Here is a 27,647-nt window from a genome sequence, read left to right on the forward strand (position 1 = left end):
TTATTTACCCCTAAAAGCTACATATTAGTGCCCTAAAGGTATATAATAGTACTTTAAAAGTACATATTAGTGCCTAAAGTGTACATATGATTACCTGTTGAAATGTACCACCCCAGTGACAGTTTTGTACCTTTTTTTCTGAGAGTGTAGCCTATAACATTGTTCTGCCTTTTCAGCAGTGCATGACCACCTAGGATAAAATAAAATTAAGAGTTACTTAGTTTCACTTTTAAACCTGCTACATAACTTCCACATATTCACAAGATGTGCAGGCAATATTTCCAGCACTGTCATTCGAACTTTTGTTTGGTTAGAGCCACATCCGTTATGAACAACTGCCTGCTGTGACCACAAAAAAACAAGCCCACTCTCTTGTACTATACATGCAGATGACTTGAATATGTCCAGAAGTTTGCACACCTCATTATTTCACTGCAAAAACAACATTTCTGTCTTGTTTTCCGAGGGGATTTTTTTTTTTAAGATTTTAAAGGGGTCCTATTATGCTATTTTACAAAGTCTTGATTTTGTTTTGGGGGTGTACTAGAACAGGCTCTCATACTAGGTTGTTCGAAAAACAAATTATTTTCACATATTTTACATAAAGTTGAAAAAAGTAAAAAAGCATAATTAAGAAGCATTTCTTTAAGTTTTTAAGCAATTTTTTTTCTTGTTATAACATTTTTTGCGAGGTTTATGTTTAAACACAAAAAATAAACAATTCATAGTTTATCTATATTTTGGCTCATTTGACCCATGCATCAGAATACAAATATTTGCATGTAAGAAGCAGCAGGTGGCAGTAATACATCACGTCTCGTGTCATCCACCTGAACGCTGTCATAAAGTTCTGCTCCAAAACAGGATGCAAGACTTCATTGCGTTAATCATAAACATATATGTATATGTAATAGAATGTTTATGACATTTTGTTTGACATCAGTTTTAATCAAACACAATTATCCAGCAAAATTTGTGACTATTGCAATTTAATCAACTACTCCACAACACTTTTTAAAGTTTTGTCATGATCCATCCTGATCGAGGTCTTGAGAATCCCTGAAATGTCATGGCAGTTTCATGGAGTAGGATGCAGAAGTACATTTTATTTTATTTTATTTTAAATCTAAGGCTCCTTATCATAATTCTTCTCTTATGTTATCATTTCAATATTTTATTGTTTATTTTAAATCAATGGCTTCTTCATCTTCAGCCTTGTTGTACTGTATAAAGGGCTGGACCAGGATGGATAATTAAATCCATTGTGATAAATGTCTTTATACTTTCTTTCTCCACTATTTATCTTTATGTTTGAGTGTAATGTTAATTTAAACTTTTATTACAACAGACCTCTAAAAACAACAACACAAGTCACTCAATAGTACAGCAGCTTTATTTACAACAATGAATCACATGTACAAAGTATATTCAAATCCTGCATTAAATAATTTAACAGCTGTGATTACCACTGAATATAAACATAATTTAAAAGTCAATAAATAAAACAAGCAATAAACAGTGCACAATTACCTTGCTGAACCTGACCAGTTCATATATTTACAATCACATCTACATAGTTCCCTGCGCGTCTCTCCTAAACTCCAAACAGTCATGAAGGTGTAAGTATATGTAACACTACCTGAATGTGCTCAGGACAATAGCTAACAAGAAAAGATGTATGCTGTGTCTAAAAGCGTATTTAACTGCAAACATCTGGCTTTACGGCATAAAATAATACATATGTTAAATATTTCAATAGACTGTATGCATGTGGTTAATAGATGTTGCCAAACAACCCTGTAGCCGGCCACTTCACATACGCAATGCAATGCTGAAAAGGAGAAAAGCACTTTCACCATATGGAGAGGCTTTGAGAGGCCGCTAGAACATTGCGGGTCAGCTGTAATTCATGAGATCCACCTGACGAGGCCGAATCGTGGTTTATCACGGTGTCAGCATGCAGGTGGCCATCTTGCATGCCACAGCGGAAATGAGAGCCGCGCCCCGACCGCTCCCCTCTTCTGATTGGATGAAGGTAATTTCGCAGTGAGGATTAATTTCCCACACAAGCTTATGGAACCGCTCCTTGAAACTGAATGGGAGAATTTGGAAAACACATTTTAATTGTGTTTATATCACATTGTATTATATCCTTTACTCTATCTCTGTTTCCTCTTAATTTCCCCCCTCATTTCTCTTTGTTTGCCTTCCCATAATCTGTCTCACTCCTCTTGTACTTACTGAGGGTGTAGTTTGTAGACAGAGCCATCGACTCCAACAGTGATCTTCAGTTGCTCTTGACAGCGGCGTTCCCTCATTAGGTTGATGACGCCAGCGAGGCCGGCCCCGCACATGTGAGCGGCTCGCGTAGACACGCTCTCACAGACCAGACGCACAACGTCACAGTCCAGCTCCGATGGTAAGATTCCCAGTGTGCTTAGGATGTTGTAGATCTGCTTTCTGTCCCCTGTGTCACTGAAATTAATCAAATAAAATGTGTATTAAGGTACAAGCATACGTTGTTATATCAATTCTGATTCTCTTAACCTTGCAGAGATAGTATCATCTATTCATCATCTTTGACATTTCCCTTGTGGAAAAGAAGTATACTTTAGCATATTTTTAGTATCTATTACAGATATACTTTAGATGAATATACTTAAAGGTGGGGTAAGCGATTTTTCAAAAACGCTTTAGAAAACTTGATTTGGGCCGACTAGCAAAACAAACTTGTAGCCAATCAGCAGTATGGGGCGTGTCTACTCATGATGTGGAGGAGAGAGCGTTCAGTGCACAGGACGGACAATTAGCAAGCCGAGCGACAGAAAGATAGAGATGGCGAATAAAAAACAAAAGAGGAAAACGTCTGCGGAACAAAAGAAGGCTTAAGGCAATAAGGCAAGAAGTAGGACCCGTGTAAATATCGGATCAGCTTTCCAGCGCTGGAGAGAACTCAAGGAGCGGAAGGCCTGCGATCGGACGCCGAGGTTGCTTTGTTTCTTCTCGATAGGTGAGTAACACCGTTTCTGCGCCGCAACAGCTAAAGTCTGTCTAGTACACTGGACGCGACCTTGAAAATCATTTGAAATTTGTGTCAATACGTCATGAATAGAAAGCAGCAGCAGTTTTCTGTCGGGGATTTGTCGTGTCGTGCCGCGCCGCAACCAGTGTAGACCATATATATGTATATATTAATCTATGGTGTAGACAGCATCACTGATTATAATGAGTTCTATAGTATTTTGTTGCGCCGCGCCACTCGCGTCCGGTGTAGACACAGTGTAACATTGGTTTTGCTTTTTCACAGAACTAATCGTTGCCTGGGTTGCGTACGTATGTGTGGGGCGGATCTATCAAAATAGGGGCGAGACCCTTTTGGGGTAGGGGCGTGTTTGTTTTGGTGATTTCAAATGTCCACATAGGCTACCAGAAATCACTTACCCCACCTTTAAGTGTGAACTGAATGTAATGTTTTCTGATACTAAACTGTATATTTGCAATTAAATGTTTTGTTTAAAATGATATTAATTCTTCTTCTTCTTCTTCTTTCAAGCACAACAGATTATTAAATCATAATGATTTAGAGTGTACTTTAAAGTAAAACATTTAAGTGTGTTAAATGCACTCTTAAGTGCAATGAAGTGACCTTTAATTTCATTAATATATTATCTGTACATACAGATTTTTATTTAGTTTTGAAGTACACTACACTGAAGTGTACATTCAATGCAGTTAAGTGCACTTTTTTTTCACAAAGGTTTTTGAAGCTTCTGATTTCAATACAATACAAATTTCTAAACATTTTTAAAAGAACGACATAAGATATAAAGCCTTGTTTTCTGAAAAGAGTGATCAAAATTGTTTATGCTAAAACAAGAACACCATTGGCAGATATTTACTTGTTTTCAGTATAAACGCTTAATTTTGATATTCAGAAAGCAAAACGTAATATCTTATGTCACTTTGATTCTCAAACAAATGTATCTTGATTCAGGAATGTTTAAAGAAACAAAAAATCTACAGTAACTTTTCTCTTTTTAAAATCATCAGCCATACCTCTCAATCTGGGAGACGAAGCGAGTTTCAAAAGCTCCACGTGTTTTCAGCAGGTCTGAGGCTTCGCCGTTAAACAGCAGATTTTCATTCACTAGTTTTAGCAGCACAAGACGCACAAGCTCCCCCATATACTTTCCACCAATCAGCTTCTCATACCTAGAGTCGTGAGAAAAGAATATGTAGATATTATGTAGAATATGTAGATAATATGAAATATTTTAATGTTAGTAAAAGCCTGAGGATAATCATGAAATACAAATGGCCTAAAGTGACGTGGACAGAGGAGCGGCCCATTGAGTATCTTCTAGCATACATTGTAAATACCCATTAAGCGAGCAGCTTCACTAATGATCTCCTTCCCTGGCCATTAATCCAGCCGTGTGTATTCCAGCACTGACGTGGCTACCGTCAGTATCTGCACATGTACAGAAAAACAACCCTTGTCACCTGGAGACCACATAAGAGCTCCAGGTTGCCATATAACTAAGCTCTTCTTAAACTTAGAAGCAAGTATGTAAGGACATCTGCGTTTCAGATTCAGACATTGATCATACTGCTGCTCCTAAAGTGTCTAATCTAGTTACAGATGTGATATCTGAGGAAATTGTGCATGTATCTTCACATTTTAGTCAGAAGTCAGAAAGACCTTTATTGCCAAGTATGTTTGCACATACAAGGAATTTGTTTTGGTGACAGAAGCTTCTAGTACACAGAGACAACAACAACACAGAGATAATATACATATTTTTATTATCTTTATTATCTCATACATATATATATATATATATATATATATATAAACAAAAATAGACAAAAATTGTGTGTACAAGTGTGCTATAGATCGAATGGAATAGAATAAGATATAGGGATAGACTAAGATGGGTGGTATCAAATAAATATAAGTGATGTTGCACATATTGCACATATTTGTATTGCACAATGGGGAGAGCATTTAACTGTCTTGTATAAATATTATGTGTCAAATACTGTACTTTCATAGATGAGGAGTTAAAAAAATATGTTCCTGTAAATGTTTTAGATTACATCAAAATCAAAAATAGCAAAGAAAGATGCATAGATCCATATTTTTGTGATGACTTAACATGTAATTTAAAGTAAAACTTTTAATTTGATATTATTACAAAATGCACTTTTTAAAAGTGTATTTAAGTGTGATAAGAAACAGTCATGAAAGTACAACTTAAAGTAGCCTGAAGTGGCCTTTATTTCGTTAATGTATTATCTGCAAGTATGTTTTTTCTTAAATTTACTTTTGAGATTTATCACCTATCAAATATTTCTTTCATAGACGCGATACTGAAATAATATGTCCCTGTGGTTGTTTTAGATCAAAATTGCATAAAAAATATCCTAAAATATCAGACTAAAATGCATAACTCCATATTTTTAAGTATGTTTAAATTAAACAAAATTAAAGAAAATGTCTTATTTGTTGTGCTGCTATAACATATCCAAGATATATTTTTTTTAGTTAATTGAAGATATTGAGCAATGTTCAAAAGTCTGAGATCACTAAAAATGTGTTTCATGTTCTAATCATGTTCTAAAGTGCATCTTTTTTTTTTTTTTTAAAGCTCACGGTACTCACAGCTGATGTCCAGGGTTTAGTGATGTCTCATCAATAACGCGATCATACTCCAGCCGGAAGTCCTCCAGTTCACCATTGTCCCCAAACGCTCCCCACTCTGTGTTCACACACATCCTCCCCTCCTCTCCCTCCACCAGCTCCACCTTATGCATCTCCTCCATATAACACGCATTACAGCCGGTACCTGAGAAACCATGAAAAAATGAAAGAGAAAAAGAGAGACAACAAAAACATTAAACTAAAAGCTTCAGGCCTATTGCTTTATTGCCATGCTGTTTTTTCCTGAATGGTTGATAAAATATTCCATCTTCCTGTAATAAAGTTTATGTCCGTGGTCTAATTATATTTACATGGGTCTAAGTGTGTGCGGTCACTCTCTTACCTACTATCATGCCAACTTCACAGCTGTGGTCTTCATAGTAGCAGGAGATCATTGTGGCTACTGTGTCATTCACCATGGCAACCACATCCATTTCAAAGTCCTAAACAAAGATTTATTCAATCACTTTTATAGGACAGCTGTTTTAACCTTTTATTATAAGCTTTTAAGGTGTCTAATGTACCACTGGTTTAAAAGCAGCTTTCCATTCTCCTTACAAGCCTTTCCACTACCAGTTAGACAAGATTCAAGAACAGAATTTGTGCTGGAAATGTTTAGTATGAAAGGTAAGTCATGCATACTAACCCCTCTTCTTTTAATGGCGTCTCTCAGTAGACCCACAACGTTATTTCCCTCAGCACCAGAGGCCTTGAAGCCTTTAGTCCAGTTAAGCAGAATGCCCTGCAACAAATGAAACATAAAATAGTACGTCTGTTAATCCAAAGCATTGAAAAAAGCACATCCATATTAAAGTGCATCTCATCTTCACTTTGTAATTAAATGAGTTTAAAAATACGGCACACATCTGCCACAGCTTCAATGTGATTAAACCTTAAGAGGCTCATGTTTACATGCATACAGACACTGACCTTGTCCAAATCCTCATGACGAACTGGAAAAGAGAAGGTGAATCCCAGTGGAAGCTTCTTATGTTTCAGATTATGTTTGTCCAGGAAGTCAGATATGCAGCCGGCAATGTAATCAAACAACTATATATAGAGAAAAGGGGGTATAATGAGTCTAAAATGTCAGAATATGTGTATGTACAGAATGTTTGACCTTTTAATATCTTACCATTTCAGCTGTGCCAGTCATGGTGTCTTCAGGAATGGAGTACATGTGATGCTTCGTCTCCACCTTCCAGCCGCGCTCTTCATCCTCACCCACTTTCACCAGCATCACTCGAAAGTTTGTCCCTCCAAGATCCAGTGCCAGGAAATCACCAACCTCTGAGATGAGTCACATGAATCAGCATCAGCAACATTATGAGTCATAGGAATCAACATCTGATTCCAGAAAAGAAAGCCCATTAGGACTTTTTGTCAATGTACTCATCGTTATTTACATAAACTAACCTAATAAGAAGCTATTATTGATTAAACTCTGTAACACACTGCAATATATTTACTTTATGTCACTTAAAGGAACAGTCCACCAGTCCATGTTATTCCAAACCTATACAACTTTCTTTATTCTGCAGAATACAAAAGATATTTTGAAAAATACCTGCTTTCTGTCCTTACAATGAAAGTCAATGGGGTCCAATATTGTTTTAGACTCCACTGACTTTCACTGTAAGGACAAAATAGTTAAAACATTCTTCAAAAAAATGTATGCTCCACATAAGAAATTTAGTTATGCAGTTTTGGAATGGCATGAGGGTGAGTAAACAGATATATGCTTCCTAGAGCATATGTCTGATGCCACATAAAATGACAACATAAAGTACAGTCCCAAACGAAAATATTTTAATTTTAATTTTAATTACACATTTATGTATAGACAAAAAGTTATAAAATACAGCATATAAATTATACTCAACCAACCAAAAAAAATGAAACACAGGACTTTTGTTTTATCTGACTTCCCTTTATATTAACATGTAGTTTCCCAGCATGAGGATCAGAGCAGAACTCTTACCAGAGCCTTCAGGTGTGGAGCGGACATAAGTGGGCAGCATTTTGACGCTGGCTTCATTGTGTGTCTCCACTCGCAGTCCCCTCTCCATCTCTCTCCGCATTCTCCTCATCACTTCCTCTAGATCTTCTTTACTCAACAGAAATTCAGACAAAATTTGCTCCACCTGTAGAATATGCCAGAAAGAGAGAGATTCAAATAAGTAAACAGTCATAATTTGATATTAACAGGCTGTATGCTTCAGATTATCTCAAATGTGTTTGTAACACTCACAGTAGTGCCAATGAATAAAAAAAATGATGATTCATATCAGTCTAAACATAGATACTCTAGTTTTATTGCTTTGGCTCTTACCATGAGAATTCTCTCCAGTACTGACTCAAAGTCACTCAGCATCCCTTGCCTACGAGCTGAAGTAAGACACGGCATCTTTGCAAGTCTTTTCACAACAAGTGTATGATGAGCGTTGATTTGCTTAAATTTGAATGTGTGTGAGGTGCATAGAGATGCTCAGCTGTTTTTATGCTCCAGTGAAGGAGGTGGGGAGGTGTGGCCACAAAAGATCATTGCCTTCTGTGTACACACACATGGTAAACACACATACACACACACACACACACACACACACATATGCACATTTAATCTCACCCATCACCTTGGAAACCTAGCTGTCAAGGCTGCTCGGCATGATCACGCGCTTCACAGCGAACATGACCTGACCTTTGCCTCCATGGGAAATTCAAAATGAGATTGACACAATATAATCTCCATAATATAAATAAATATATGTGAAACAACAATGAACATATTATAGTACTATTATATTTTTACTGTTATATTAAGTATATTTACAAACACAAGCATTATTCTGATGCAAGGCAATACAAAAAATTCTAACCACATTGTACTGGGATGCACCTAAGCTGGCATGTGGCTTTCTTCAAATGTTAAAATTGTATAAAATTGTGATTGATATTATGTTGTATAATATTATATTGATTTGTCATATGTAATGTACTTTCTAGAATTTGATTTTTAAAAATGGGAATTAGGTTAAATTCAAAAATAGCTACTGAACTTAAACCCTTGCTAAATATAGATGATTTCATTTGCACAGGGCAAACATTTTTCCAGAAATAGGTCTGCAGGAATGTGATGTGAGGGAAAGTCCAAACATCAAACGTTTATTGCATTCTGAAGCGTTACCTAAGTGGTCAGACAGGGTAAAAAAAAAATCAATAAATAAAAATCAATAAGATTTTAAGTCCATTAAAAAAATCACATAAATGTGATTCTAAATTGCTCCAGAAGCATAAAAATAATATTAAAAAAAGAAAATAGTAATAATGAAGAATTTGACATTTGTCATCAATGGCAAGTTTATCTTGAACTTGATGGAAGTTCAAGAAAGAGAAAGATATTACAATTGTATAGCCAAATGACATAATTGAATCTTTAATATCAAGTTAAATTTTATAGAATTGCAGTTTAGAAAATTGAACTCTACAAGCCTGAACTCGGAAACATGTGCTAAAATGCTGATAACATGAAGGCTGTTGGGTGTTGATTTTGTGCACTAAATGGCCCAAATTTCTGGTTACACTTTTGTTTAGGGACCAGTTCTGACTATTAACTAGTTGCTTATTAGCATGCATATTACTAGCAGTTTGGCTGTTTATTAATACTTATAAAGCACATGACCATATTTTAGATCACTTAATTCGACCCCATATCTAAACTTAATAGCTACCTTACTAACTATTGATAAGCAGCAAATTAGGAGTTTATTGTGTCAAAAGTTGTAGTTAATAGTGAGAATTGGTCCAAGTGTGACCAAATATCCACATGGTTTTGGCTTCACATTGTATGTTGCCAATAGATAATGTTATCATATTTGGGTTAGTTACATAAGTATTATTAAGTAACAAATGTATACATTTAATTTCCTTATGACCATTTTCTATATATACGGTATACTGTATGTATTTGAGAATTTATGTGTGTGTGTATAGTACTTGTAAGTAGACTGTATTATGTTTCATAATACTTATAATCAGATTGCAGTTACTTTTTTATATATTATTACACAATTTTGATCATGTAATATGCACTCACTAACAAACTATAATACACACACACACACACACACAGAGATTTTAATAAATGTGTGCTACATATTTAAAAAATGCCTTTTTATGTGTATGTGTATCAAGACCTTAAAATGTCGTGTACTCTGAGTGATCAGACACCCATTGAACTCCCACCCGAGAGTTATGGTCACAATATCTTTTGATAAAGAAGCAAGTGAATTATAGGTAAAGCTTCATAAACATCAATCACATGCCAATTTAAACAACACATGGTGACCGTACCAAAAAGAGAAAATAAAAATATTTTTAAAAGACTGTTCTTTACCTTATCCATGATATGAAGGTCCATGGTGTGTCTTCTTCATGGATGCATAATTTTCAAGAAAAATCTGCAAAAGGTGCAGGTTTTCTTTGGTTCTTCCTGAACGTCGGCTCAATGCAAATGGCTCAAATGAAATGTAAAATAAATTGTCGATCCAACCTTCTTCATGGTCAGCTGTGGATATTCCAATATAGTCAGTTACACTGGATGGTCCTTTGTGTGGATTAGTTGAGTCTTGGGGTCAGAAAGCCTAAAAAATATTTAAAACAGCTGCCACATCAGCACATGATGGGTTTCAAGAAAAATCTTCTTCACTCATCCAAAAACAAATTCCAGTATATTCCGTTGTCAGACACGAGTGGAACTTCAAACGGGACTGACTTCTGTGGTCAGATGAAACTAAAAAAATAACTTTTAGGCAGCAAACACACCAGATGGGTTTGGTGCAAACAGGGATAAAAAGTACCCCATGTCCACAGCCCAAAACAAACATCACAATCAACACAAAAATGTCTCACTGAGCACAAAATGAAGCTTCTGCCATGGTCATCCCAGTTCCCTGACCTGAACCCTGTAGAAAATGAGTGTGGTGAACTGAAGAGAAGAAGCACCAACATGGAGCTGGGAATCTGAAGGATCTGAAGGAATGGTCTCTAATCTCTTGTCAGGTGTTCTCCACACTCATCAAGCATTATAGGAGAAAACTCAGAGCTCTTATCTTAGGAAAAGGACATTGCAATAATTGGGTGCAAATAATTGTGGTTAATGTGAACGAAAGAAAAACATTTATTTCATAATAAGATTCAACCCCCCAACCCCCCACACACACACACTTTCCATTATTTTACTTCAATGATAGATTTGAATTTTGTGAATTTTTTTAATTGAAGATCAAAAGGATAAACGATGCAGATTTATTTTCACAGCCACCTTTGCTCATATTTACCAAGGGTGCCAATATTAGTGGTTGGCACCGTACTTGTGTAATCTAGTGAAAATTTGCTGAAAATTGTGAACAATTCATAAAATGAACTGACTCAAAAGAGTAATACATTTTTAAGTTGGGTTTAGTTCTTAATGACTCCACATGCACAATGCTGTCACACAGTCTATTTTCTTCACACACTGTACCCAATTCAACACAATCCAAGCAACCCCAAAATATAACAGTCACAAGGACTGTGCATGTCCCAGAGCTTCACTCAAGGACACTATGTTGATACGCAAGCTCTGTAATTCTCCAGGCCATGAGCTGCCCTAATTTGGTTTGAGCATGTAACATTTGTACCACCATCCAGACTCACATAAACTCACATACTACCACTGTCTCAGGCCCTTGTTTCTTTCTTTCACATTCACATTCTCATTTTCATTGCATCCATCCATAATTTTCACCTCTTATAAGTCCCCCTTACTCTCCCCTCCCTATCCAACACTTTATCTCATTTTCCTCCCCACAGGAATCTGAGTACTTGGGCAGTTATCAGGGCTCCTGTATTTAGGAGGCTCTGGTGCCCATGTAGGGGACTAATAGAAGCACTGTAGACCTTTATAGAGAAACAAGTGATAAGAGTCCTCATACTTAAAGACTCCATTAGCAACACCACTGACGCAGGAGCACAAACACAGAGCAAAGCAGATAGTCAACATGGTGAGTGGACACAGCTACTTTTTTTCTGGTTTTGAATATAGCAACAATTAATTTGAAATTAAGATAAAGAGGATGTATAATAGTGTACCTAGAAGCACTATACACTCTTTTAAAAAATTTCTATTAATATTGTTATTTAATGTAAGTAAAGTTAGCCTTATTCTGCGACAAATCTAAAAAAAAAAATCATTTTAATCAACTTCATTACATATATTTATTGCTGTGGATTACTATACTATGTGCTTCGAGTTATTATTATTATTATCATTTGTTTTTTGTTAAAGGCTAGTAAGAAAGCTGCAGCTAAGAGGGGGAAAACTGCTCAAAGGGGCTCCTCCAATGTCTTCTCCATGTTTGAGCAATCACAAATACAGGAGTTTAAAGAGGTCAGTCTTTATATTATATGAAAACCAAATTGAACAATATATATATATGTAAGTATACATAATATATAGACGGACACAGTTTTTGTTTTATCTAGCTGTATTTACTCAGTGCAACTTATGACATCCAAGTGAAAGATATAACACCAACATGTCAGAAAAAAAAAAAAAAAAACAGAATCACTAAGTTGGAAAAAGGATCACCCCCTCCTAAAAATGACTTGTAAACTCAATCAGGTGTAGCTAATCACCTTCTCAATGGCACACAAAGCCATTTGACTTTCAACTGTGATCAGCTGTGTTCATTTTGATTAGCTCAGCATGAAAAGAGCTTTCCTGGAGCATTTCAGTCCTTGGTAGCGCAACTGAAACAAACAATCAACTATGGGTGGCAAGGCCAATGTTGAATTTGAAAAAATTCAAAGATTTTATCAATGTCTAGAAGCACAGTGAAGTCTATTATTAAGAAATGGAAGGTATTTGTTACAACACAGACCCTCCCTGGATCGGGACGTCGCTCCAAACTGGATGAAAGAGCCAGGAGGAAACTGGAGTGTTGCAAGAAAAAAGCCACTCCTCAAGAAAGGCCACATGCAGCAACGACTGAGCTTTGAGGCAGATGAGACTAGAATTGAATTATTTGGCCTCAACACCAAATGATATGTCTGGTGGAAATCCAATACAGCTCACCATCCAAATAACGGCAATCCTACAATAGAGCATGGAGGTGGTGATATCCTGTTATGGGGGTGTTTCTCTGCAGCAGGGACTGGAGCACTTGTCAAGATATAAGTAAAACTGGATGGGGCAAAATACAGTCAAATTCTTGAGGAAAATCTGCTGCCCTCTGCCATAAAGTTGTCAATGGGAAGAAGGTTTACCTTCCAACATGACAATGACCCAAAGCACACAGCAAAACTGAGCACACAGTGTTTGAAGGAGAAAAAGGTGAATGTCCTTGCATGGACTATAGTCAGAGCCCAGACTTAAACCCTACTGAAAATCTGTGGAATGACTTGAAGTCTGCAGTTCTGCAAAGAAGAATGGGAAAATATTGCAAAGTTTAGATGTGCAAAGTTAGACAGTGACAAATCCTAACAGAATAAAGGCTGTAATTAAAGAAAAAGGTGGTTCAACAAAATACTGACAAGGGGTGATCCTTTTTCCAACTCGGTGATTGTTTTTTTTTTTCTGACATGTTGGTGTTATATATTTCACTTAGATGTTATAAGTTACACTGAGTAAATACAGTGCAATAAAACAAAAATTGTGTCCGTCTTCATTTCAGGCTGCAAAGCAACAAAATGTGATTATTTTAAAGGGGAGTGATTCTTTTCTATACCCACTATATATATATATATATATATATATACAGTATATGGGTGAAACTGTTTATAAAAAGTTGTATATACAGTACTCGAGCAAATCTCAATTGCTTGATTGTTATATCATTACAAAATGTAAACTATATTATCACCCAGCTCTAATATGCTAAAAACAATAAGGCATGATATTATAAACATATAACATCATACTTTTTTGTAAGGCTGTTTTGAAACAATGTGTATTTTGAAAAGCTACGAAAGGTACCAGCGGCAGTTGATATCAGGCTAGATTGACTAAATATAATATATAATCTAGTATAAATCATGTAACATACATATGCTTTTTTGCAGGCATTCGGCTGCGTAGATCAGAACCGGGATGGAGTTATTAACAAATCTGATCTGAAGGAAACTTATGCACAGCTAGGTATATAAAATGCATTTGCTGGAGAGTTTCAGTATACTTCCATTATACATCTGAAACATTATATAAGCAGACAGCTTTTTAGAGAAGCATTGAGTACTATGTTTGTGCAGGAAAGCTGAATGTGAGTGATGAAGAGCTGGAGTCTATGTTAGCAGAGGGAAAAGGGCCCATCAACTTTACTGTCTTCCTCACACTCTTCGGAGAAAAGCTCAATGGTATGACAACTAAACTTTCAAGATCTTAAGGCCTTGATGAATAAGAAAAAAGTCTATAAGGGACTTAATTGGAGGATTTATTATAATTTGTGTAATATTCCTATCTCCAAACAGGCACAGACCCAGAAGAAACCATTCTTGCTGCTTTTAAACTGTTTGACCCGAATGCTACAGGAGTTGTCAATAAGGATGAGTAAGTGTATAAAACAGATTGCAAAAACATTACTGTATTTTTTTAAGAACAATTGTTGGATTTTATGTCATTCTGTTTCAGGTTCAGGAGGCTGCTAATGAACCAAGCTGATAAATTCACAGCAGAAGAGGTTAATATTTGCATTTATAAATACTAATTGCATTTAATATATATTTATCTATATATATCAGAATCAGAATCAGAATCAGAAGAGCTTTATTACCAAGTATGTTTACACACACAAGGAATTTGACTTGACGACAGGAGCTTCCAGTGTAGAAGAAAGTACAAACATAGTGCAGACATACATGATAGTGCAGACATACATAGGAATAACACAGTAGGGATGTAATATAACACTAATATAATAAAAAAAAGAAAAATTGAATAATGTACTATATACAGAAATAGAAGTATAGGAAAAAATGTAATTGTTTAGATAAATGTACATATATGTTTATTAGTGTGCAGATATGTTATTTACAAAGTGTGCAGTTTAATATAAATATACTATGTTAGTTGTGATGGACGATGTATAATTATGAAAGATTAATTGTTCAGACTGAATATAGCTTGTGGGAAAAAACTGTTCTTGTGCCTGACTGTTCTGGTGGTCAGTGCTCTGTAGCGCCGACCAGAAGGCAACAGTTCGAAGAGAGAGTGGGCTGGGTGTGAGGGGTCCAAGGTGATTTTTTTAGCCCTTTTCCTCACTCTGGAGATGTAAAGATCTTGGAGGCTGTATATATCAACATAAAATAAAATGCATAAAAAATCAATCGATACAGATAATGTTCCTAATCATTCTACTGCTATCACAAACAATGGGCTTTTGATAGCCTATATTATCAGGTGCTGTGATAAGAATGTGTACTTTTTACTTTTCACTTGTTATAATGATGTTCTAATCTACTTGATTCTCTTTCAGGTTGACCAGGCTTTTGCAGTGGCTCCAATAGATGTGGCTGGGAATATTGACTATAAATCACTTTGCTACATTATCACGCATGGTGATGAAAAGGAGGAGTCTTGAATAAAGACAAATCTTCCATTTCATTTGAAACTTCCTCAGTTTAGTTCTGTCAGCAATTCTGTTTATGTCAATTCTCAGGCATATCAACAGCTTTCATTATTAAAACCTTTGTTTTGCATTTCACAACTAGATTTATTGTTCTGGTAGTGCTAGATATAATAAAGGAGTAATACAAATCTATTGCTTGCTGTCACATGTATTGTACTTTAGGAGCAGTGCACTACAAGACAACACGTTTCATAACACAAACAGCGTTCTTGTATGTTTTTAACAGAAAAAAAATTATATGATATGAAGGCCAGCTCATTGACTTCACTTTTATATATAATTACATATTTTATCATTGTGCAGAATACATAGCCTACATATTATTGGACTAATACTAAACATAACTAACTGAACATTAGAAAAGGCCACGATGTAAAGATATTTGCTCACTTGTAAATTCTGTCTGTAATTGCTGCCCCCCACAGACAGTTTGTTGAACTGCAATGAGTAACTAGAACTTTGTGAGGCCCTTGAATTCTAGGACTACGAGTGGCACATTTTCTCAAACCTCTAATAAACTTCATGCTCAGTTGCTATGCTTTGTTTAATTATTTTAAATATAGTGAGAATAATGCATTATGTGCAAGAGGGGGGGAAATGATGTTTTAAATATGATAAACTCAAGAGAACTCAACCTTTTCAGAAATGGTCAAGAGATACCAGTATGACTTTCTTACTTCTATGGAAAACTAACAAAGATTTCTTAAAAAAAAATTAAAAAAAAAATTCTGTGTATGTTCTTCAAAATATCGACGTTTGTATTCAGAAAGAAATGCATACAAGCTTGGAATGACTTAAGGTGAGTTAAACGACGACAGAATGTTAATTTTTGATCGGACTACCGCTTTAAAGACCCCTAAAGATTCGTTGTTCAAAAAAGTGACCACAGTGTAAAAAACGATTTGTTGGTCACACTTTATTTTAAGGTCCAGTTCTCACTATTAACTAACTATTAACTGCGACTTTTGCCTCAATAAACTCCTAATTACTGATTATTAATAGTTAGTAAGGTAGTTATTAAATTTAGGTATTGAGTAGGAATAGGATTAAAGGATGTATGGTCATGCAGAATATGTGCTTTATAAGCACTAATAAACAGCCAATATGCTAGTAATATGCATGCTAATAAGCAACTATTTAATAGTAAGAACTGGTCCCTAAACTAAAGTGTTACCAATTTTTCAAAGTTGTCAATAAAACAAAGATTATGGTTACACTTTATTTTTAAGGACTAGTTCTCACTATTATCTAGTTGCTTATTAGCATGCATATTATTAGCATATTGGCTGTTTAATAGTACCGGTACTTATTATGCACATATTAATGCATTTGTCTTTGTTGCCATATTCTACATCACTTAACCCGACCCGATACCTAAACGTAACTATAATACGCAGAAAATTAGCAGTTTATTGAGGGAAAATTTGGGTTAATATGAATATGTGTTCCCTAATTTAAAGTATTACCAAGATTATTGTAGTGCGTTTCACAAGAAAATACCTTTTCAGTCTTTCTACTTTATACACATTTTCATGTTTATTTCATACTTGTTGTTTCTTTGTAATTAACTGTGAAATTTACAAGCAATTTCTGTTTTTTTTTTCGCTACACCATTTTTTTTTCAGTGCATTTGTGAAAACAGCCTGCTAGACTGTATTTTTACTGCTACCATGGCATTATTGATATATATATAATTGCCATTTTTATACAATTAAAGTGAGTGCTTACCATATTCATAGATTTACATATTGGGAATTAACATTATTAAAATAAATAAAATAAAGAGTTTCTTTCTTCTGCTGAACACAAAAGAATATATTTTGATTAAAATATATAAAAATATATATATTTTTTAAAAATCTAATGGAAGGCACAGAAGAAAGACAATCATACATGTTTGGAATTACATAATTTTCGTCTCTTTAAAAATTGGACACACTTCCCTTTACTTTCCTAATGCTCGTCTTTCACATAAAGATTAAACTTATTCAAATTAAACCTCGACACAGCCCAGATCCATTCCACAGAAATATGATATGCAAATAACCTGTGGATTCCGGAAGTGACACAGACGCGCATGTGCAGAACTGTCAAACGCAAGACTGGAAACTCAGCGCTAATGTCATCATCACCACCCAAACACTAAAAACACGACTCGGCTGACCTGTCAGTTACTTTATTATTTGCCTTTCAACCATGGGACCTCGACTTAAATTACGAAAACAACACTGCTGGTGCATCTCGACTGGGAATATAACCTGTTTTCCTCCTCAAAAGCTCTGCGTGCTGACAGAAAACAGTCCGCTGAAGTAGTTGAGCGCGAAACCTGACAATCCATGGGCTGGAAAAATGTGATTCAGGAAATTCAGGCGTAACGTTAGTTTCGCTCGTCCGGTTGTTTACACATTTTTTTTCGGACGAGGTCTCTGCTTGTATAACGTACATTTTCAGAGATCGCTGTTGTTTTGGGATCATACTAGCTAACTGGGTTGGATAGTGACACGTTGCGCGCTAAGCTAATTTAGCATTTAACTCGGGTGATTTAGACGCACAGTAATCCGTTTAGAAGACGTTGTTGCTTTAAAAGACGCACAAATCTACATACAAAACACGGGAAATACAGTTAAAGTCAACCTGAATGATTTACGAAAGTCGTGGTGGGACTGTGTAGTTTTGCCTGGCCTGATTTGGGATCAATTGGAGCTGAAGCATCTCGTTAATTTCACGTTTTCTCTTGGGATGACTACTGACGGGTGCAGGTGATGACCTGTAAGTGAACTAATCAGCCTGCCGTGTGTTAGTAGAGGATCATGATGGCTCAGCAGGAGAACGGACGTCTGTTTGAGGATACTTTGAGTGTGATGACTCTGGGCAGTCAGTTTGATGAGGAGAGCTCTTTCGGATCCGACTCTGAAATCAACGGCTTCACCAGCTCGAGACAAACTGACAAGTATGGATTCATCGGAGGAGCCCAGCAGTATTCATCCGAATCGTAAGTGCGCTGGTTTGCCAGGCTGTTCGGTGGATCCCATCAGATCCTGTCTGTGTTGCTTGGTTTTGGGTGATCGAGGTAACGTGATGAAGCGGGGAACAGAAAATACTGCATGTTTGGACTTTGATGGGTGTGTGAGTAACGTTAGTAGGAAAGCATTTGAAAGTAACATAGTTTAGATTCGTGACACACTTAAACAGAAGCATTCAAAACAAAACAAAACAAAAATGTGTGAATGAATTACTGTTGCTTAACCTATTTAATGCCATACTATATGAATTTATTATATATGTATGAAGGCCTATATATTGTTAATTATATAGCCCAATGCAAAAAAAGAACGGCATCTCTTCAAAAAGTTAGTTAAATCATACTTTATTCCTGGTGGCAGATTTAGCCTTTTAATTAGACCCTTTAAATGTAATAATAATAATGGTAATATACACTACTAGTCCATTTTTTAAAGTCTCTATTGTTTTTTAATTCTCTTATGCTCACAAAGGCTGCATTTATTTGATTAAAAAAATACAGTAAAAAGTAATATTTTGATACAGTTTTAAAAAATTATATTTAATATCTAATCTATTGTTTGTGTGTATAGTGAATTAATTTTACAATTATTAGTACAAAAGAACAGTTTGTAAAATAATGTAAAATAATAATTTTAATATCTGTTCTATTTTGTGTGTGAAAAAATATATAAATTATTGCATTTTAAAATATATAAAATTATTATAATTGTATTGTAAATTAATGTATACAGTAAAAAAACAAATATTGTGAATTTTTTTTCTTTGTAAAATAACTTTTCAGTTTTAATATCTGTTTTCTGTTGTATGCGCATGTATACATTTATATAATTATATGTACTGTATACAGCTCATGTCATGTGACTGTTTGCACCAGCCATGGAAAATGTTCACATGAAATTAGTAATTGAACTGTAATGTTTTGCTTAATACAAAAGCACCACAATCCCTCCCTTTAAAAAATGATAAATGGGAGGTTGACTGGTCAAACTAAAGCAAACAAAATCAAAACATAGCATGCAACCATGTATCTTAAACTCACCAAGATTAACCAGTCTATTTTCAGAGTTTATGAATCTGTTTTATGTAACTCGTTGAACCTGTTTTGACAGGTGTATGAAACTGACAGTTTTCTTTTCATTGAAAAAGGGGGTTAAAAAGTTCTATGTTAGTTTTCATTGATGTGGTTTGAATGGAGTGTGAGGGCGTTTCATCCTCATTTGCTTTGCAGCCAGTTGCAGTCCTGTTAAAGCTTCCTGTCTTTTATCAGCGAGGCATCTGCCCCAGGTTGGCGTCTTAATTAACACACTGTAGTCTACAGAGAAGAACACATTCATGTTGTTTACAGATACGCCTGGATTTAGGATTGTCACCACTCCATTGTGAAGAATAACGGTTTTAAACAGTAGCCTGAGACGGCAGCAGGTCTGGCTATTCGTTGTGAATTGTTAAAGAGCATGGAATAGATGAGTAAGTGATAGTTGTCCCTCTGTACTGAGTGTACAGCCGCTTTCCGTTTCCTGTGGTTTATGGGAGTGCTGGTGCCCTGAGGTTACACCGTCTCTGCCAACTACTGGAGAGAGAGCGGCCCCAAACTGAACTCTCATGAAAACGGTTTTAGTTTCCTCTGTTTTTAGTCAAAATTGCTCTGGAAAATGAAAAGGAAGTAAAACCTGCAAGTTGTAGCTTAATAGCAAAAATATTTAAAGAAACATTGCTTTCAGATCAAATTTCTAGTGGTTAGGATCGGTATCTAAGTAAAGGGGAAGCTAGCTGGTGGTAGGTGTGCTGGCAAACTGCTATATAAATGTCTCGGCCACAAGCTGAATGGTTCAAATTTGAATAGGGGAAACACAAAAGGGAAAGATAACAGGCCTGTTCATCATCTTTGCAGTAGCCTTAGGCAAAGTAGTTCACCACAGGTCGAACCCAGGGAGATTCTCACTGAAATTAGTCAGGATGAAAGTGTCTTAATCATCTACTGAATGGCTATTTACATTAGTCATGAAATTTGAATTATTCTGCCCTAATTTTTTCAGTATCTAATTGCTCTCCTTCATAAGTTTTATGTCAGTAAGATTACAGCTCTTATGCTCACCAAGGCTGCATTTATTTGATTGAAATAAAACCAGCAGTGCTGTGAAATATTATTACAATTTCAAATAAATATTTTCTGTTTTAGTCAAGTCAAGTCAAGTTTATTTGTACAGCGCTTTTCACGATACAAATCATTGCAAAGCAACTTTACAGCAAATTAAGTTTCTACAATATTTAGTGGTAGCTTATCAGTGGTGACTGTCAGTTAATGTACATATGGCAGAAATGTACGGAAAAATCAATTTTAGTGTATTGTAAGTTGTAATTTATTCCTGTGATGAAAAGCTGAATTTTCAGCGTCATTTCTCCAGTCTTCAGTGTCACATGATCCTTCAGAAATCATTCTAATATGATGATTTGATGCTTAAGAAACATTATTATTATCAATGTTGAAAATAGTTGTGCTGCTTAATGGTTTTGTGGAAACTGTGATAGATTTTTTTAATGGTTCTTCGATGAATAGAAAGATTAAAATAACAGCTTTTGTTTGAAACAGTAATCTTTTGTAACATTATAAATGACTTTACTCTCACTTTTGATCAGTCGAATGCATCATTGCTGAACAATAGTATGACTTTCTTTGAAAAAAAGGTAAATAAATAAAATAAACAAATTAATTAAATTTAAATAAATAAATAAATACTCTTACTGACCCCAAACATTTGACCAGTAGTGTGTGAAAAACGGTTTCACGGTTTGTTCATGCCTCTCTTATTATGACTTACCAAACACAGGTGTGATTGGGGAACTCATATCGAAACTTATATAACATGATTTCTGTGCATTGTTTATGCTTTGCATATATAAGTTACCTTTAATACAGTAAAGTACATCATATAAAATATATGGAAACTTCAAAAAAACTTAGCAGCTGTCCATACTCTTGGTTTGTAAGAATCTTATTTGAGATATCTTATTAGTTACTATAGTTATATAATGTTGTTGTTGTTTGTAATCTTGATGTTGAATAAATGTCCCAGTATCTTTCTTTCTTTCTTCTTTTTTGTTGTAGTTGTGATAGTTAAGTATCTGTATGAAGGACTAGGGCTGTCGCGGTGAGGGAATTTCCCTTGCGGTAATTTTGAGTGGCTCAATAGCGCGGTCTCTCATTCACTGTCTGTCTAGGCTTGTTAAGTGCAAATCTACAGAGCTTCTGTACAAATCAGCATGGTACACATTATGTTATCATTACTAACTTGTTTCATATTCAGTCCACAAGCATGAAGTGTAAAACGAGAAGGGCATAACCTTACGAAAAAATAAAACACGCAAAAATCGCGGTTGCTGCGGTTCTTGCATTCCTCTGCGGTTTGCTCGTCAATAGCGCGGTATTGCGATATTGCGGTTATCGCGACAGCCCTATGAAGGACTTAAATGTGATGAGTGACATGTTCTTTTTTTGATGTAGTATGTTTTTGTTTTATAGTTGACCCAAAAAGAAACATTTTGTCATCATTTACTCCTCCTCATATCCAAACCCTTATGACTTCATTTCTTTCTTTCGTGGAACACAAAAGGAGAAGTTAAAGGGTTAGTTCATCCAAAAATGAAAATTCTGTCATTAATTACTCACCCTCGTGTTGTTCCAAACACGTAAGACCTTCGTTCATCTTCGGAACAAAATGTAAGATATTTTTAGTCCAAAGTGACGCAGTAGAGATGAAAATGTGGAATAAAGACGTTATTTTTGTTTTCTTTGCGCAAAAAAGTATTCTCGTAGCTTCGTAACTTTACAGTTGAACCACTGATGTCACACGGACTACTTTGTCGATCATCTTGGTACTTTTCTGGACCTTGAACGTGGTAGTTACCTTGCTGTCTATGGGAGGGTCAGAGAGCCCTCAGATTTCATCAAAAATATCTTAAATTGTGTTCCGAAGATGAACGAAGAGTAATTAATGACATAATTTTTGGGTGAGCTAACCCTTTAAGCAGAATGTTTCCCCAGCTATTTTCCATACCGCAGTAGTGTAAAGATTAGAGAAGTAATCGGTTGTGAGATGTGCCGTATTGTAATCGGTTATGAGAATTGTGAGAACTAATAACATTTGGCATCTCCTTTTATAAGGAAAATGTAGAGTTCTTATTCTTTTTTCTCTCTTACACAGGGCTCAAGAAGTGCCTCTGGAAGTGTTGAGGCACAGGGAAGCCAAATGGTTGGATATGCTGAACCACTGGGACAAATGGATCAGTAAAAGGTTCAAGAAGGTAGGAGCCACAATTAGGGTTGTGACAGTGAGGAAATTTTCCCACCGGTTAATCGACGTGTGACAACACCGGTAATACTGGTATCACCGCGGGGCAGGGGGGCGTTCCCTCTTTTTCTCGCTTTCCTTCGCTTTTAAATAGCTTGTAAAAGCGGCGTGCTCATTTTACTTTCACTTTCAAATTAGGGATGCTCCGATCCGCCTTTTTCGCCTCCGATACCGATACCGATCCGATACAAGTGAAGTTTTTTTCCCTCATTTAAATTTAAATAAATGTAGAACTTATATATCTCTGTGTGTGGAACTGATAATCATTCTTTCACAATCTACTAGATACAGACTACTTCATTATAAAGAAAAATAAAATAAACAATAAATATGAAAAAATATAGGCCTATGTATATTTATAATCTATGACAAACATTTATCATAAACTAGGTTAGTGGATAATTCGGCAGCAAAAGATATTCTAGAAAAATCAGTGCACAATAATTTAGAAATCCAAACATTTAGTGAAAAAACAATATTTTGTGGGGAACAAATAAAAGTGTTGCACTAAATATGGTAAAATGTTACACATTGCTATTTGTGGAGAAATGAAATCTGATCTGTGATGCGACTGTTGTTCGGCACGCTGCATTGAGCAGCCGCGTTCAGTTTTTAATTGTAGTGTCTGTTCTTTTACTGAACTAAATTATTTTTATTACTACAAAAAATCAAAACGACGGTGGGGGTCGGCGCCGCGGTGGGCAAGTGACGTAACCGGTGTTGCGGCTTAACACCGGTATCACCGTCAACACCGTCTATCGCGGCAAGTCTAGCCACAATCAACGTTCACTAGATTCTTCAGTCAGTTGTATTCTTGTCCACTGCATGTTCCCAGGAACAGATCAGTGATGTAAGATGTTTGCCAATGTCTTGCATGTAAGCACTAGAACTGAGAAAGGAGGCATAGGTACACCAAACCGTGAAAACATGAGGAAATCATCTCCATATATCAGGACTTGGGGCTTTAAATTGAGTGTCATCTTCTTTTCTTCCCCTTCTCGTTTTTCCTCTCATTGACTTGCTCAGACAGTCCCACTGCTGCTTGAATTAATTAAAAACCTCAGCAGAATGACACCAATACACAATCGTTCCAACGCGGCCCTGTCTGTACAAGCCTAATATCACATCAGCTTTCCTTATATGGTCTTCAGTGATGTGTGTATCTATTAGTCTGAGTGTTCACCTCTGTTTTTCTCTTAAGCTTTATAAAGCTTTCACTGGGAGTGAGGCCTCTTCAGGTAAAGACAACAGAAGAGTTTTGCCAAAGGATTTCTTAACAGTCTTTGATGGCCTTTATGTTTGCATGCCTGTGTAACTGTGTGTGCTCGTCCTTGTGTCACACAGAGTTTGAAAGCAATGACACGCAATTGTGGGGTTGGGAATTGAGAACCGGTTCTTACTGAAACCAGATGAATTTCATGACATTTTCATGGCGAATCCAGAATAATGTTACCTTTTTGGTAAAATAATCAAGATATAGACATTACTATATTCTATCTCTCTTTTTATCTATCTATCTACCTATCTATCTGTCTGTCTGTCTGTCTGTCTGTCTATCTGTATCTATTACTATTACTGAATATGAGATCCCATACGAAAAAAAAAAAATTTAATGAATGCAAGATATATCTCTACTGTTACGGTTATTGGCTGATATTAGAGATTTTTTTTTTAACTGATTCATATTGACACATTATATATTTAACTGCATGCTCATTTTCACCTATTTTTACATTTACCTTTACTGTCAATTTTACGTTTGCTTAAAGCCACCCAAAAATGAAAATTACCCCATGATTTACTCACCCTCAAGCCATCCTAGGTGTAAATGACTTCTTCTTTAAGACGTTAAATATTAAAAAATGTCCTGGCTCTTCCAAGCTTTATAATGGATGGATGCACTTTATTTTGCTTCAAACCTCGACCTCCATTCACTGCCGTTATAAAGCTTGGAAGAGCCAGGACATTTTTTTTAAATAACTCCGACTGTATTCGTCTGAAAGAATAAAGTCATATACACCTAGGATGGCTTGAGGGTGAGTAAATCATGGGGTAATTTTCATTTTTGGGTGAACTATTATTAACCTTTAAAGTTAAAAAAAAACTGATTTAATAACGCTATTAAATGTAATCTGTAGCTTACTTTCAAAATGAATGTCTTTTTTTCATACTGTACATCCTATTTATATATCCTTTGAAGTAATGCAAAGGCAATAAACAGAAAATGCATCTTTCTGTTGGTTCTTGTCTTTATTGGTCACATGTAATAACAAAACCAGTGCAGCCATTGTTGTGTGACAAGAATCTTTTTGGGAACCCAAATCATCATGTAGAATCAGAACCAGCATAGTTAAAATGTTAAATCATAAAGTGGCTTTTGTGTTAAAGGGAAACTGACATATTTGTGTCAATTAACCATTTGAAAATGATGTCTGGATTACCTGTTTTGTGTAATCACAGTGAACGCATGCTGGTCCCTGCTTATCTGAAAATTTCCCCATCAGTGTGTGACGTTCAGACCTCTGTCACCCACAGGTGCGACTGCGATGTCAGAAAGGAATCCCACCTTCGTTGCGAGGCAGAGCCTGGCTCTACCTGTCAGGCGGAAAAGTGAAAAGAGAACAAAACAGCGGGAAGTTCGAGGTAAGTCAGGCATTCACATGATTATAGCTGATTTGAGGAGGTCACTCTAGAGGTTGGTGTATCATTATGCATTTCTTACTGTAACGCTTCTCAAACTTAAAGTTGTGGCCCCACTATTTTTCTAAACGTGTTTATACACGTGTTAAACCTGTGCAGCGTTCCCTGTGCTTAAACTAATGCATGTTTATGACTGTGAGATGAACCTGTGTTTGTGTCGTTGTCAAATAGGAGTTGGACAGCATGGATGGAGACCCTAAGTGGGTTGATGTGATAGAAAGAGATCTACACAGACAGTTCCCCTTCCATGAGATGTTTGTGTCCCGAGGAGGTCATGGGTTAGTCAACACAATTTCATATACATATATTTGTACGTACATTTTTGATCTATTTTATTTCTGTCTGACTGATCTATTTTATTTGTCTTGTCTGTTTGAGCAGGCAGCAGGACCTGTTCCGGGTGTTGAAGGCTTACACCCTGTACAGACCGGATGAGGGTTACTGCCAGGCTCAGGCTCCTATAGCAGCAGTGCTTCTGATGCACATGCCTGCTGAGGTACAGTGCATTATAAAGTTGTTTGCAATGCTTATTCTAGTGCACATTCTCATTAGAAACAGCTATAATGCTTACTTGATTGATTAAGTGATGATTGAAATTATACATTTTTGTTTGTTTTATTGGTGTATGTGTACTCAGGATGCATTTTGGGGGCTGGTTCAGATTTGTGAGAAGTACCTCCCTGGATATTACAGCGCAGGCCTGGTAAGACCTCTAAATGTTACTTGCTATATGAGAAATAAATGTAACTACTTAACAAATCTAATCCAAAAAGGGGAAACAGGAAGTGCTTGTGAGATCTAAGTGACATTATGTGTAAAAGTTCATTATCTATTGCCTGATGACATTAGGAAGGTCCTGCATTTTCCAACCATGTAATAAAACATTTGAATGATGAGCATCGTGAACGAAGATCAACTGTTATGAACTTCATAGTTTTAGGTAATTGAAAGCTTATCTGGGTTCCTCACACACGTTCACGGGTTCATAGTTTGCATTCTATTCATAGCATTCATATCTGAAGTTCCCGTTTTCAATCTGCAAGCATTGAGTCATGTTTCCTGAGACAAAATATGTTGTAGGTGCCAGTAAAATTAAAACAAAGCTTTTTTTTTGTTTTTGCTCAAAGTTTATGTAAGTGTCACGAATGTTGGGTAGTAAATTAAATAGCTGTTGGCAAAATTATTTTAGATCTAATCTATGATCCTTCATACCTTTCTAATGTGAATGTGGAATTGCTGCTGTGAATATAACCTGTGAGTTATAGAATCTGAAAAGAAGGGCACTGTTTGCTCCAAGTAGGGCTGTGCGATTAATCAAAATCGAATCGCAATCGCGATTTGAGACGTTGTGGTTTGCTAATCGCAAAGCCTGCGATGTGGCTGCCAGCCTTGAGTGGCAGCCTTACTAACCAATAGAGTGAGCGCACCTCCGTTCTCCCCAATCAGCACTGCTCTAGCCAACTGCGCCCACCATTAAAAAAACAACAACAAACAAACAGAAAGCAGGAGAGAGAGAGTGTGTGTGATTATGGCGTCTACAGGGTCAGATCGATAGTTAGGCAAATTAAGTTATCTTGCACATTTTATCTCCCCAACAGATTCTAATTTGAAAGAAGTTTATAATGCTTGTTCGCTATTCCCAATTCAGAAGACTGCACACAGCCTGTGTCTCTGAATGCTTCTCATACTCACTCCTCTCACGGAGGAGCCGTTTATACTTGCTGCACACACGCAGCCTGTCTCGTAATGCTCGTTTATACTCGCGCGCGTCTCCACACCGCAAGTCTCCACGAGCGCATCTGGCAATATGGACGAGGCTAGATGCACACACGCAACCTGTGTCAACTCGCGCCTGGCTCCAAATTTAAAACAAGTGTAAATTCAGTCTTTAACTGCTTTGCTAATTTCACTTGGATGAAGTGAAACATTCAGCACATCTGTTCTATTCCACTTTGTTCTTAAAATCCCAAATACTTAAAAATGAACAAATCAGCCTCTGTAACCTATGTAATACTTTAATAATTGACTAAAGTTATACAGTTCTTTATTTACACAAAATAAACTAATCTTTCCTGTGAAATTCAGTAATTAAGTAAATTCTGTAAAAATAGTAATACCATTATAATATTCCCCGCTGAAAAAAAACAATAGAACCCCTCCCAAAACACAATAACAAATTTAATGGATTTCAGGGTTATAATGGGAATT

At 36.0% G+C, this 27,647-nt stretch overlaps 3 protein-coding genes across 4 annotated transcripts in view; 2 read left to right on the top strand and 1 right to left on the bottom strand.

Moving 5' to 3' along the window:
* Positions 1–1,395: 1,395 nt before the first annotated feature.
* On the bottom strand, positions 1,396–8,158 carry LOC107753094 (glucokinase-like). Its single transcript, XM_016569194.1, has 10 exons — positions 8,037–8,158; positions 7,686–7,848; positions 6,840–6,994; positions 6,635–6,754; positions 6,351–6,446; positions 6,048–6,147; positions 5,666–5,849; positions 4,057–4,212; positions 2,242–2,475; positions 1,396–2,092 (listed from the first exon to the last, which is right to left on the bottom strand). Exons 1-10 carry the CDS (start codon positions 8,109–8,111, stop codon positions 1,945–1,947), a joined length of 1,431 nt encoding a protein of 476 aa, XP_016424680.1. The 5' UTR covers positions 8,112–8,158; the 3' UTR covers positions 1,396–1,944.
* A 3,489-nt stretch (positions 8,159–11,647) lies between these two features.
* On the top strand, positions 11,648–15,318 carry myl7 (myosin, light chain 7, regulatory). Its single transcript, XM_016569287.1, has 7 exons — positions 11,648–11,745; positions 12,030–12,131; positions 13,805–13,880; positions 13,991–14,095; positions 14,210–14,288; positions 14,370–14,418; positions 15,214–15,318. The coding sequence occupies exons 1-7, from the start codon at positions 11,743–11,745 to the stop codon at positions 15,316–15,318; spliced, it is 519 nt and encodes a 172-aa protein (XP_016424773.1). The 5' UTR covers positions 11,648–11,742.
* A 2,134-nt stretch (positions 15,319–17,452) lies between these two features.
* The window catches only part of tbc1d10aa (TBC1 domain family, member 10Aa), a 14,110-nt gene continuing 3,915 nt past the window's right edge, over positions 17,453–27,647 (top strand). Inside the window, exons 1-6 of one of the 2 annotated variants that reach the window (XM_016569196.1) lie at positions 17,453–18,358; positions 22,593–22,692; positions 25,275–25,382; positions 25,611–25,717; positions 25,821–25,935; positions 26,077–26,142. In XM_016569196.1, the coding sequence (XP_016424682.1) occupies positions 18,177–18,358; positions 22,593–22,692; positions 25,275–25,382; positions 25,611–25,717; positions 25,821–25,935; positions 26,077–26,142 (678 nt within the window). In that variant the 5' untranslated portion in view covers positions 17,453–18,176. Of the gene's footprint in view, positions 18,359–18,419; positions 18,489–22,592; positions 22,693–25,274; positions 25,383–25,610; positions 25,718–25,820; positions 25,936–26,076; positions 26,143–27,647 lie in introns of those variants that run through there. The other variant, XM_016569197.1, reaches the window with a different exon arrangement.

Source organism: Sinocyclocheilus rhinocerous, unplaced genomic scaffold (assembly GCF_001515625.1).
Source record: "Sinocyclocheilus rhinocerous isolate Xijiao unplaced genomic scaffold, SAMN03320098_v1.1 scaffold20, whole genome shotgun sequence".
NCBI lineage: Eukaryota > Metazoa > Chordata > Actinopteri > Cypriniformes > Cyprinidae > Sinocyclocheilus > Sinocyclocheilus rhinocerous.